General features: G+C 41.4%; 1 protein-coding gene across 1 annotated transcript; it reads left to right on the top strand.

The window, feature by feature from the left end:
* LOC132469822 (cystathionine gamma-lyase-like) lies at window positions 1–11,494 on the top strand. The gene is made up of 12 exons (XM_060067901.1): window positions 1–344; window positions 691–772; window positions 875–970; window positions 1,146–1,255; window positions 1,758–1,892; window positions 2,001–2,058; window positions 2,169–2,246; window positions 2,808–2,960; window positions 3,429–3,550; window positions 5,882–5,934; window positions 7,722–7,860; window positions 10,668–11,494. Exons 1-12 carry the CDS (start codon window positions 159–161, stop codon window positions 10,680–10,682), a joined length of 1,227 nt encoding a protein of 408 aa, XP_059923884.1. The 5' UTR covers window positions 1–158; the 3' UTR covers window positions 10,683–11,494.
* Window positions 11,495–13,959: the final 2,465 nt, after the last annotated feature.

A 13,959-nucleotide genomic window follows, 5' to 3' on the forward strand; every position in this document is an offset into this window, starting at 1 on the left:
CGAAGGGAGGTACCGCCCAATGCACGTTGAGAGCCTTGACTCTTTCCACCGCCGCTCCTAGATTCGCACCGGCTTGACGACGTAACATATTGCAGCAGACCGTTAGGTTTTTCCGCAAAACAGGGTGTATTCGCTCCGGTGGGCTGTTGATCCTTAACATGGCTACCTCGCAGAAAGAGAGCGAACAGAATGATTGTCACGCCGGCTTCCAAGCAGCTTTTAAGTCATTCGCAACAGTTGCGATCCACGTTGGCCAGGAGCCAGAGCAGTGGAAGTCCATGGCAGTAGTACCCCCCATCTCTCTCTCCACCACGTTCAAGCAGTACGGACCCGGGAAACACGCTGTAAGTGTCGTAATGTAGTTATGGCCCACTAGTAGGCTTCTTCGGTGACTGGCAGGGTGAGGCGAACAAATGTGGACGGGTCTCTCTATGACCGCCTGGTCGTGGCTCTGTGTTGTAATTCACACATCATGTAGACACGTGTGATTTAATCGGTGCTATTGAACGGAACATTCTACAACTATTTGTATTGTATTTTGTAAACAGGAAATGGGACAATAGATTTGTTCGATTGAAGCCTGAACGTGTTAAAACACAACAAAACAGTGAAACGTTGGAGTGATTGGGCTGCTTTTTCATGCTGTAAATGTTGGTGTTAAAATTAATATTAACTCGTTTTCTCTCAAAGGGCTTTGAATACAGCCGGAGCGGGAATCCCACTAGGAACTGTTTGGAGAAGGCTGTGGCAGCACTGGATGGAGGAAAATACTGTAAGTTCCTAACTTATGTGATTCAAAACTGAAGTTAACTTACAAATCCGAGAAGAATCGTAATAACAACCCAGGTTAATGGCTAATACATGTTACCCCCAGGTCTTGCTCTTGCCTCTGGACTGGCTGCCACCATGACCATCACTCACATGTTGAAGTCCGGGGATGGTATTGTTTGCATGGACGACGTGTATGGAGGTGAGATTGAGCGCATCTCCAAATGTTGTCCCATAAACGAACCATGCATGAAAACGTAATAGAGAAGAGGAGCGGCAACCCTGTGGGGAGATCATGGTTTTCTAAGAGCTTTGTTTGTGCTTGAAACGTATTTATTTGAATGACAAAAGTAAATAAAATGGATGTATCTTTTCAGGGACGAACCGCTACTTCCAGAGGATAGCTACTGAACTCGGTTTGAAAGTGGATTTTGCTGATTGTACACAACCGGAAAAGCTGAAGGCAGCTCTTAAGCCCAATACTAAGGTGAGTGAGGGAACTACAGTTATTTAAGGTTGCTGGCTGTCTAAAGAAACGAACTTATTGTTTTCAAAAGTATTTAAATGAGGCCAGCTTTTAGGCTTGTAACAAGAATCGCTTCTCTCATAGTTTTCATTCGTTTCTGCGATCTGAAAGGCTCTGCCTGTTGGCAGTTGGCGAAGTTCAACATGTTTCTTCCTGTATATATAAGGTATAAGGTAATAAACTACTGAAGGCCAACGCCCAAATAATGTCACATTTAAATTTGCGCTTGGATTATCTTTCTACCACCTGTTGTGTGAGATTGAAGATGGATGTGTGGTGTATGTGTTTGTGCGTAGCATTCAACTAATTTGGCTTAAGTCAATTAATTCCACTGCTTTGTTATAACAAGACGTTTCAGGTGTTAAATGTTTTCAAGATCCTTTCCACTGGCATTTCAAAACCTCAAGAAGGCAGATCATCTTTCATCCAATGGGCATACTCATATTCATGTGTCTCGCTGCAGCTTGTATGGATCGAAACTCCCACCAACCCCACCATGAAGGTAGTTGACATCAGGGCCTGCAGTGACCTCGTCCACGAACACAACAAGGATATCGTGGTGGTAGTGGACAACACTTTCATGTCTGCCTATTTCCAGGTGAGGGCTGGAGTGTGTGTCGATGTTTCTTTGTGTTTTCGAAGTTGCTGTTGTGTAAGTGTAGTTTTTCTCACCCTTACGAAACCCTTTTTTCCTATGCACCAACAGCGCCCCCTGGCTTTGGGAGCTGACATTTGCATGTACTCTGCAACAAAATACATGAACGGTAATGTAGAGCTCCTCGAATTCAGATGTGTCGCTTTGACCTGCGAATACATTTTCAAGTAAGAAGGTCTGAATGCGTGGTGCTAATGCTGTCCTTTGATTGGCTTACAGGCCACAGTGATGTCGTCATGGGCCTGGTGTCGGTGAGCAGGGATGACCTGTATGAGCGACTTAAGTTCCTACAGAATGGTTAGTATGGTTATTTTAAGACCAGTGTTACCACGTGATTCTGGGGTCACGGGTCGCTTGGAAGCCAGAAAGTTCTAGAAAGAGGGGTATATTCTCGCATTCTCTGAAATATCTAGAATAATATTTTATATTTTATAAGGTAATTCGGCAAAATTTAAGCAGATCATTACAATGGATATTTTGGTGTTTGCTAAATTGGTACACGCAATAGAGAATAACACTTTTTTCTTATCAGAACCAGTGGCTTTTAATACCCGATACATCTAGAAGTGCTAGAGATTTCACTTCTTTTGAATTTGGTGAAACTCCTAAAGCTGCAGTCAAGCAAATATTAAACCTTTTGTTGACAAATAACTCAAACTAATCTAGGTGTTTCAGAAGATAAATCAGATTGGCCCTGCTACACCAAGCAAAGAAAGGCCACAATAAAACCCTAACCTAGATTCAGGAAGCATGGGGAGTAAAGACAGTCATTGTCTTTATTACCAATTGTGGGTCAGCCTGCTTATTGGTTATGCCTGAGGCATTCATCCATCCTTAACCCCTCCCCTTCCTGTGTAGCCCTTGGAGCCGTGCCCTCCCCCTTCGACTGCTACCTGTGCAACCGTGGCCTGAAGACCCTGCACCTTCGCATGGAGCAGCACTTCAAGGGGGGCTTGGCCGCCGCCAAGTTTCTGGAGGCGGACCCCAGGGTGGAGCGAGTCATCTTCCCAGGTGGGTGACCTCACCCACTCACTCACTCACTCACTCACTCACTCACTCACTCACTACACTCACTCACTACACTCACTCACTCACTACACTCACTCACTCACCCACTCACTCACTACACTCACTCACTCACTCACTCACTCACTCACTCACTCACTCACTCACTCACCTACTCACTTCTTTCTCACACACACGCCACGTTTTCACACTCGCACCCACCTTTTTCACACGGACACACAGTACTTTCCCAGTGAAATTTGAGCAGTCAAATCAAGATGGACAACATGCCGCCCTCATATTTGTTGAATGAAAAACAGATCAGTTTACATGAAGTGGGGCCAGCTGGTTTTTACAGTGCCGGCTTGACTCTGAATTCACTCCACTCTTTTTAGCTGAAGGGGTTCGATATGAGATAGGTATGGTATGTCGACTTGTCGTTGATGGTATTTGCTTTCTTTGTGTTCCCTTCAGGCCTGCCCTCTCATCCGCAGCATGACGTGATGAAGAAGCAGTGCACTGGGTGCCCGGGAATGATCACCTTCTACATCAAGGGCCAGCTAGAGCACGCGAGTGCCTTCCTCAGCAACCTCAAGGTTTCATGAGTCATTGATTGACCTTTTTTGTTATTAATCAACTTGTTTGACTTTGTTTGTTCGAATGCCAGGACTGTATGAGGGGTTGATTATTTATTGGGTGCTCGGATAAAATGTTATGGTGTTCTCGGATGATGTTATTGATTGACCACGGACCTCAAACTGATTTGGAACTCTGCCAGGAAATCAAAGTCAACACAGGTTTGTGTTATGTTGAAGGGAATAGTTGCTGTGTTCAGTCTTCAAAAACACCTGTGAGAAAGTTGTTTTGCTGTTTCAGATTAATCATTTTATCTATCATGATTGGAATTAAAATGGTCGGTTTACAATATTGGTTGAGACATACAGACAGACAGACATCTTTGTTGGAATACAGATGGAAACAGCCTTTTATATTACTTCAACAAGTGTTGCTGAACTTTCGTCTTTAAATCTGAACATTTATTACGGAGTGTACCAAGTAAATTCCCAAACGACCCAAAAGTAATTTCAATTTGTCATTGCATTCTATTTATAGGCACAGTCTTAAATTGGTTCAGATCCTACCTACAAAATAGGAACTACTTTGTTTCCATTGGCGACTTTGTATCATAATCAACCAACGTGATGTGTGGAGTCCCACAAGGTTCGATCTTAGGACCCTCTTTATTCAACCTCTACATGCTCCCACTAGGGCAAATCATGCATAATAACAATATTGACCATCATTGCTATGCTGATGACACGCAAATCTATGTATCGCTATCACCAAATGACTATCGGCCCATAGATCTGCTGTGCCAGTGCATTGAGCAAGTGAAAGACTGGATGTGCCGAAATTTCCTTCAGCTAAATGAGGATAAAACAGAGATAATTGTATTTGGTGCTAAAACGGAAAGGCTTAAAGTAACCCAACACCTTCACTCTCTGTCCCTGAAAACCTCAATCAAAGCCAGAAATCTAGGGGTTATCATGGATTCTGATTTACATTTCGAAAGTCACATCAAATCAGTTACAAAATCTGCATATTATCACCTTAAAAATGTAGCAAGACTTAGAGGGCTCATGTCCACCGAAGACTTACAAAAACTTGTACATGCCTTTATCACTAGTAAGCTTGATTACTGCAATGGTCTCCCAAAACAAACTCTAAGGAAGCTTCAGCTTGTTCAGAATGCTGCTGCTAGAGTTTTAACAAAGACCAAAAAATTTGAACATATTACACCAATTCTTAAATCGTTACATTGGCTTCCTGTAGGTCAGAGAATTGATTTTAAAATCATGTTGCTAACCTATAAATCCCTACATGGTTTAGGCCCAAAATATTTAACTGATATGCTTCCACTACATAAGCCTTCTAGAACACTAAGATCTTCTGAGACCAATCTGTTAATTATCCCCAGAGTAAACACGAAACATGGGAAAGCAGGATTTAGTTACTATGCAACAAATAGCTGGAATAAACTCCCTGAGGATTTAAGACTTGCCCCAACTCTGAGCACCTTTAAAACAAGATTGAAGACTTTTATGTTTGCTTTAGCTTTCTGCTAAATCTTAAATACTTTACCTTTATTTTACTAAAATGCCTTTTTAACTTTCCCTTTATTTTCTATTTTTACCAGAAAAATACATGATCTGATACCAGAGAGAAAGGTTGCATAAGGGTTAGAGTCCTGAGTTTGTTTGTCCTTTTGGTCTGGGCTAGAGTCCTAGAAGCTGGGTTAGAGTCCTAGAATTTGTTGAATAAGGCCTTTGGTCTGGGCTAGAGTCCTAGAAGCTGGGTTAGAGTCCTAGAATAAGAATAAGGCCTTTGGTCTGGGCTAGAGTCCGAGAAGCTGGGTTAGAGTCCTAGAATATTGTTAAGGGTTAGAGTCCTGAGTATAAGGGTTAGAGTCCTGAGTTTGTTTGTATAAAGGTTAGAGTCCTGAGTTTGTATAAGGGTTAGAATCCTGAGTTTGTGTCCAAGTTCTGTCTGGGTTAGAGTCCTAGAATCTGGATTGGAGTTCCAGAGAAAGGACCAAGTTCCTTAGGTCGGGTTGTAGTCCCGACTTGGGTTCCAGAGAGACTGTTGATCTGATCTTAAATACATTGCACTTTCAATTTTACTTACTAAAAAGCCTTTTTAACTTTCAATTAAATTTTCTCTTAAATACATTGCACTTTCTATTTTACTCATTTCTTGCATATGTTTTCTTTTACTTATCTATTATTTAATTTTATTGTATGACAATGTTTATATGTGAAGCACTTTGAGTCTGCCTTGTGTATGAAAAGTGCTATATAAATAAAGTTGCCTTGCCTTGCCTTATATACAATATATTTGGTAACGTTTTGGACTTCTTTTCATTTCAGTTGTTTTCGATTGCTGAGAGTCTTGGAGGCTATGAAAGTCTAGCAGAACACCCGTAAGTAGCCACCAAATTGCCTATTAATACAATGATAATTGAGTTATCAGAGCTGTGCGTTCCCACACAGGTCATGGGAATACATTAAGACTCTATGTGGAGAGTCTTAGCAACTAAAATTAAATGGGGACTAATGTGCATCAAATTCACAAGGGTTTCAAGAATATCAGCTTTAGCTTGTTCAGAATGCTGCTGCTAGAGTTTTAACAAAGACCAAAAAATTTGAACATATTACACCAATTCTTAAATCGTTACATTGGCTTCCTGTAGGTCAGAGAATTGATTTTAAAATCAGGTTGCTAACCTATAAATCCCTACATGGTTTAGGCCCAAAATATTTAACTGATATGCTTCCACTACATAAGCCTTCTAGAACACTAAGATCTTCTGAGACCAATCTGTTAATTATCCCCAGAGTAAACACGAAACATGGGAAAGCAGGATTTAGTTACTATGCAACAAATAGCTGGAATAAACTCCCTGAGGATTTAAGACTTGCCCCAACTCTGAGCACCTTTAAAACAAGATTGAAGACTTTTATGTTTGCTTTAGCTTTCTGCTAAATCTTAAATACTTTACCTTTATTTTACTAAAATGCCTTTTTAACTTTCCCTTTATTTTCTATTTTTACCAGAAAAATACAACATGATCTGATACCAGAGAGAAAGGTTGTATAAGGGTTAGAGTCCTGAGTTTGTTTGTCCTTTTGGTCTGGGCTAGAGTCCTAAAAGCTGGGTTAGAGTCCTAGAATTTGTTGAATAAGGCCTTTGGTCTGGGCTAGAGTCCTAGAAGCTGGGTTAGAGTCCTAGAATAAGTTGAATAATAATAATAATAATAATAATACATTTAATTTAGAGGCGCCTTTCAAGACACCCAAGGTCACCTTACAGAGCATATAGTCATCATTCAAAACTATGTAAAACAGACTAGGAATAAAAGGAAAACAGAGGTTAAACATGAAGAATAATAATAATTAATAACACTCAAAGACGCCTAAAGTGAAGGGGGGACCTCACTAACCACCACCAATATGTAGCACCCACTTGGGAATAAGGCCTTTGGTCTGGGCTAGAGTCCTAGAAGCTGGGTTAGAGTCCTAGAATATTGTTAAGGGTTAGAGTCCTGAGTTTGTATAAGGGTTAGAGTCCTGAGTTTGTTTGTATAAGGGTTAGAGTCCTGAGTTTGTGTCCAAGTTCTGTCTGGGTTAGAGTCCTAGAATCTGGATTGGAGTTCCAGAGAAAGGACCAAGTTCCTTAGGTCGGGTTGTAGTCCCGACTTGGGTTCCAGAGAGACTGTTGATCTGATCTTAAATACATTGCACTTTCAATTTTACTTACTAAAAAGCCTTTTTAACTTTCAATTTAATTTTCTCTTAAATACATTGCACTTTCTATTTTACTCATTTCTTGCATGTTTTCTTTTACTTATCTATTATTTTATTTTATTGTATGACAATGTTTATATGTGAAGCACTTTGAGTCTGCCTTGTGTATGAAAAGTGCTATATAAATAAAGTTGCCTTGCCTTAATTTCACTGTTCAATGGGAAATGTGTGGTTGTTTTGCCACCAGCTTTCTCTGTAATGACGCACTGCACCAATAGAGAGCAGCAGTGTTCAAGAGGGGATCTTTCTCAACGTTTATTCATTTATTCATATATTCCCTTACTAAAACTTGTCAAGGGGGAGAAGGCAATGTTTTTGTTGTATCAACATGTCTCCTAGGATTTAGTTATGCTTCCCAAAAGAAAAGGTACAAAAATGAAAAATGCATGCGCTTCTGCTTCAGGGCGATAATGACTCACGCGTCCGTACCGGAGAAGGAGCGGGAAGTGCTTGGCATCAGTGACACCCTGATCCGTCTCTCTGTGGGGCTGGAGAACGTGGAGGATGTCATCAAGGACCTGGATCAGGCCCTGAACGCTGCAGTGAGTACAAGCCATGTTTTGCGTGGTTCTCAAACAATTAATGTTGTTGTTGCTAATGTACTGTTTTTGTCAGCCAAGTACACCTTTCATGTGCACAAAAAGAAAAGGATTTATAAATACTATATGTGCATGTTATTTTGTATAAACATTATAGGAGGGGTGCAAATACTTAGTTTAGTGAAAAACTTGAGCTTATGATTTCTGTCATTGATTGGAAAGATAAACTTGACTTCTATGTTAGTAGTCCGATTTTATGAGTTGTAATAAGGTGGAATTGTCCAAAAACCATATGAAAATGAAATAAAATTGTATTTGTGGTTTAATTTAACCAAAGCACCCGCTGCAAAACTTCCCAGTCCCCCTTGGGGTATGTGTACCTCATTTGAGAAACACTGTTCAACAACACATGAGCAGGATAGTGTAGTGGCTCGGGTGTTCCGATGGTAGCCGAAAGGTTCAAGGTTCAATCCCCACAATGTCTGCAGTGTAACCTGTAGGCTTCCTTGAGTACTTTACCGGCTCGTTAATCAATGTGTCTGAGTTTACTGTAGATCGCTGTCGATGAAAGTATCTAATAAATGACAGAATATTAATGTTCAGCATGGGCACCAAACATGTGGAGAATAAAAGACTCCAAAAGACAGTATTTATATCTCATAATAAGGTGTAAGGTCTCCCATGAGAACCTTTTTCTTTCTGTTAATGTTTAAAACATCATCTGATGCCCCTAAATGTCATTTTTTTGTTTGCACATTTCTGTAGTGAGAGTTATGTCTCAACATTAGATGGATGAATGAGGACTTTATTCCTCCAAGAGGAAACGTTGTTGCAACCGCAGCGCACTGTAAACCTAGATATCAATATAAAAAGGCAATATACAAGTATGCATGTTAAACTGCAGAAATCAAACTTTGGGGGTGTAACTTTCCTTCAAAGCAACATTCGCCTTCAAAACTCTCCACCCCAAATACGGCCATCTGCAGTGTTAATACGACCCATCTGTCAGGTCCAATACTAATACGGCCTGGGTCTGAAGTGACGATCATCACTGGAACATATTAAATGTGCAGAGTTTGAGCCAAGACCGGATGATCCTCAGTCAGCCATGCAGCAGTTTCACACTCTCTGCTCTGTGTGTGTGTGTGTGTGTGTGTGTGTGTGTGTGTGTGTGTGTGTGTGTGTGTGTGTGTGTGTGTGTGTGTGTGTGTGCGTGTGCGTGCGTGCGTGCGTGCGTGCGTGCGCGCGCGCGCGACCTGCCTCTAACCTAACTGACCTCCATCCAGCCCTAGTTACCCTGTAGCCATCGACCAGTAGAAACGTTTAAAATCCCAGTCCATACCATAATGCAAATACATTGAGTATCCTCATAGGGGTTTTCCTCGTCATACTTGCCCCTTACGGGTAGCTAACAGAGTGCTACACCGACGTTGCATTGATTGTAAGGACCCTGACAAAACAGCCGTATCTGAAATCCGTTTTACACCCTAACGTCTAATCAACCATAACTCACCACTACTTATAGGGCAGAGTGGTCCCACCTAGGACCACCCCCGGCCCACCTTACCATTTAGAGTGCGTGACGAAGCCCTCCGAAGGGCTCTGCTGCTGCTGCTGCTGCTTCCGCTACAAACGGAGACGAATGGGCCGCAATAACGACGGGGCAGTCCCCGAGCGGGCCCTCTTAACGGGTGAAGCTTTTAATTGGCCAGGACAGCAGGTTCAGGACGGGGGCATTACATTAGAGAGCCGGGGACGCATCCTCTCTCCGCCGGTTACCGTTGAAACCTGGCAACCGAGGAGGGGGAAGAGGAGGAGGAGGAAGAGGAGGGTCATTACTGGAAAGTCCCAAATGCACGGGCCAGGAGCGTGTTGGCTTTGCTTCACCCTGTTTGTTTTCTTTAATTGAGTCATTTAGTTTAGTACACACATTTAGCCAGGGCAGAAGCAGTGGATTTCATTCTCTTCGTTCTTTGGCTTTATTTTCGACGCCTGGGGTGTAGTGCTCAGTGATACCTGCAGGTAGTAGGCAAACATTATACTACCCTGCCGCCCTTTATAGTAGCTGATTTGCTTGGTGGCAACAGCATCCCCTTTGGCCTCGAAACCAAGCTTGGTTGCCGCGTTTAAACCGTAAGCCTCAGTTCAGCAGACCACAGCGGCAGAAATATGAGAAGCCGGTTGTTTTTATGCAGATGATAATGTCCTGTTCCCTGGCTCGGGCTCAAAGTGGGCACTCTTCTATCTGTCATTTACTAGAATGGGATTTTGATGGCCCTATTTCAGTATTGTGCGTTTGTCATTTAGCGGCCATGTAGTAGAATGGGATGTTGATAACCTAATCAATATGTCCGTACATAAATTGTCTTCAGAAATAGACAGAGAGCAATAGAGAATCAAATTAATTAAAAACAAGAAAACAATCGGCTATGACACGCCCTGTCGATTCTTTCCAAGCAGTCTACTACCATTGTCCTGATTTGTTGATCTGCCATAGTTACCTTTTCATTCATTTTGTTTAATTCCGACTCGTGCCAAATTAGACTCTATTTTTGCATTGTTACCGGCGAGACTTTCCATCATCAGAACCCAGCCTATCACCATGGCTGCCATCCAAGCCTCCATTGTGATCCCCATTTAGCAGTGGGTTGTTGTTGCGTCTCTGGGTGCGACGGCTCCAGTGTTTTCATTTAGATTGGCTGTTGTGTTGTTTTTTTTACTGATATTCTTTAGAATAGGATCGATTTCTTCTGCCAACTTATCTTATCCTCTCTCCCTCTCCCACCCCTCTTTTTGTTTTTTTGAAACAGCATCCCAAGCAGTGAACTACTTCCCAGAGTGCCATCGAGATGGCTGGATAGTTGGCCAGCAGCAAGAAATGGGGAAATGACGATGCGTTATGAAAACCTTGAGTGAGTGAACTCGATGGCACCTCAACGCAGCGGCAGGACATCGGTTGGGATGGATTTATCAGGGACTAATGGGAACTATTGAAGTTGCATATGATATACATTCTGTTAATAAATACACATCATTTTTACTGAAGTTATGTTAATTGCGGGTTTTAGTAGTTGGTCTAGGGGAGGACATTGCCATTTTCTATACATCCTATGGTGCTTTTGCCTTTTCATGTTTATATGTGGTTTATTATTATTATTATTATTATGGAATTATGGACTTCGATTGGGCAGAATGAAATGGGGTCCTGTATGGACTAAGCTGGTATGTAATGTTCCAGAGAGAAAGATAAGAATCAAGAGATCAAATGCAAGGCAAACCTACAATTTTTTAAGGTGTGTGTGTGTGTGTGTAGGATTAAGTGTCTTCTAGTGGAAAGAAGATGGCAGATTTTTCATGAAATATTCAATTGTATGTTTTAATTAATGTATAATCCAACGATAATAAGAAGTACCTACTGACACCTTACATGCCAGTCCAGCGTTGGAGAGCTTAGGGGAGGGAAGACAGTTGTTTGCCATCTGCAACCTCACCACTAGATGTCACTAAATCCTACACACTGCGAGATACCTCTAAGATACAATACGTTGCAAGTTTTTGTCTAGCTGCTTGTATATCAAGACAAGCAGCACAAAGATATAAACTAGCTGGACTTATCAATAAATAGTGATCCACAGTACTGTTTGTTTGCTGAACTTTCTTTGCTGAACTTTGTGTATAACAACTTGAACCCCAGCCCTCTCATGAACAGTTGAAAGGAACTTTGAAAAGTTTGAGTTTAAAATATCAAATCCACAAATTACATCACGCCTCGCTTGTGCGAGACACTATGTGCATGTTTCTATTGGATCTCTTACCCATAAAAACTCTTCAGTACTTGAAGAAAAAAATACATTTATTTGAGGTCAGAAACTGCTTAGGAGATACTACAGTGGTCAATTTGTTTTCATTCTCCCTCTGTTTGCACGAGCACATGCCTCAGTTTAAAATACCCCTCAAGTGAACAAAAAATCCATTCAAATTGCGGTGGAGTCCCCATTTCGCCGCTGAACTCCCTCTTGTAGAAACTAAGTCGTGGTAACGGGGATTCAGCCTCTGTTACCTTGGGACAGTCAATATAGGCTACGGGCAATCGGTCATGGAGAAGCGCTGCTAGGGATGCGGGCCAGGTTGTCTCAGACGGTTGGAATGAGTTAGGCTTCGACTTGAATACTTCTGTGTTAAGCTAGGGATCGAGTTCTTTCCCAAAAGGCCAATGATCGGTTTCTAAAGATTAGGGCGACTGCAATTTTAATAACTGTCACCTTTTTAAAGCAAATAATATATTTTACACTGTCCTTAGGGTTTCCTGTACCTAATTGTTTAAAATTGGTTAATCCATAATAGAAAAACTTGAAAGTATTTGCTATAATGCAGTTCATTATATGTGGTGCATTGCTCATTAAGAACAGTCGCATTTAAGTGTGGGTCTCTACCATGTAAAATCACGCATATATTTATAATATCAGCCTACAGGATGAGTGAGGCAGATTGGACTTCAATCTTGTTTATTCACACTTTCCTTGTGTAGGGTTTTCATAGCTTCTGGTCAGAGTACACTTCAGAGGGAGCCTTACTATGATAATAGTACTGCAATACGCATAGATGCTAAGCACTCTTTCGAGTTGTTATCCATCTGCCGTTTAATGGAACCCATAACATCGAGGATGGCCCTTGGAGTTGCCAGTTGTAAGACAACAGTTGAATTCAATCATTTTCTCACAGCTTTTGTCCACAGAAACCTACAACCGCCATTGGGGGAACAGATAAGCCCGCCGAACATCAGATAAAAGGATCATGACAGTTTTTCTATCAGTCCCAAATAAACTGTTACGGAGGATGAATAATGCTGTTTGGAACAGAGGAGTCATTTGGACAGCGGCCATGGCCTGTCTCCATGGTGATAAATTGAATCACTATTGTTTACGGAGTAGTCGGGTTGGATTCACTAATACATGACTGTGGTTTCAAGATAAATATGAAGACCGTGTACGGGTATTGATGATAAGGGACTGTAAACATTCAGTGTCCGTGGGGTGGAAACATAAACACACACACACACTTACGCAAACACCAACAGACTAGAGGCCTCTTAATACACACACACATGCACACACCAGAAAGTAAGCTTTCATTGTATATTGGTGCTGAGAGCTCAAAATATATTTCTTAAGAGTGTTGCGTTAGTGCGACACTGAGGTAGAGTGTGTCAATCTTTATTTGTGTAAGCATGCAAAGGTTTAGCCTGGAGTCTCCCAGTCTGTATCTCTTTCAGATGATCATTGGACCGACTCAGTTACCTGATGACAGATTTTCTAACAATGTACTGCCGACTTCCTGTGAATTATCCCACACTGCCTGACGTTCCGTTAGACACGGCTGAGCTGAAGTTGTGAGCGATGAAGCAAGTGGCTCACGCTAATAAATAAACAACCTGAAAGCATAATTTCAATATATTGTCATTATGTTTGATTAAAGTTTCAGGCTCAGAAAAACGACATAAGATTTGTCTAATTTAGTCACAAATATTCTCACAGACAAAGGTACGTTTTTGTATGAAGGGCGTTTTGAATATTAATTGTCGTTACTCTTCCAACTTAGCGATTGTAGGCCTACTTTTGTGCAAAGTGCGCTCAAAAACAATGTTCCATGTTTCCTCCATGTTTGTACAGTTCATGTTAATTTAGAGTATTGAGTTTAGTGCAATACAAAAAACCTAGGACATTGCCACTCTCCTTGTGCAAAGCAACAGGTGTTGTGTTAATACACACCATACATATGATAATGCGGACGAAGCCATGTGTATACGGATTAGGTCTGTATGACTGATCATCCTCTTAATGATCAGAGAGCAGGCATCCATGATTCCAGCTGCCATGATGTTCAAGAGAACATTCTGGTGTGAGTGAGCTGATGATAACCTGGGAGTTCTGGACCTCATCACCACTGTATTGTTTATACATGTATATATATATAGCCTAAGCATACGACAGTATATACAGTTTATATTTCGTTAAAGAACAGAAGAGGGAAAATTGTTCTATACAACAAGAGCGGTTGCATATCTAGGCCTATCATCTAATGAATTCATCATTTGAATTATTT

Source organism: Gadus macrocephalus, chromosome 12 (assembly GCF_031168955.1).
Source record: "Gadus macrocephalus chromosome 12, ASM3116895v1".
Lineage (NCBI taxonomy): Eukaryota > Metazoa > Chordata > Actinopteri > Gadiformes > Gadidae > Gadus > Gadus macrocephalus.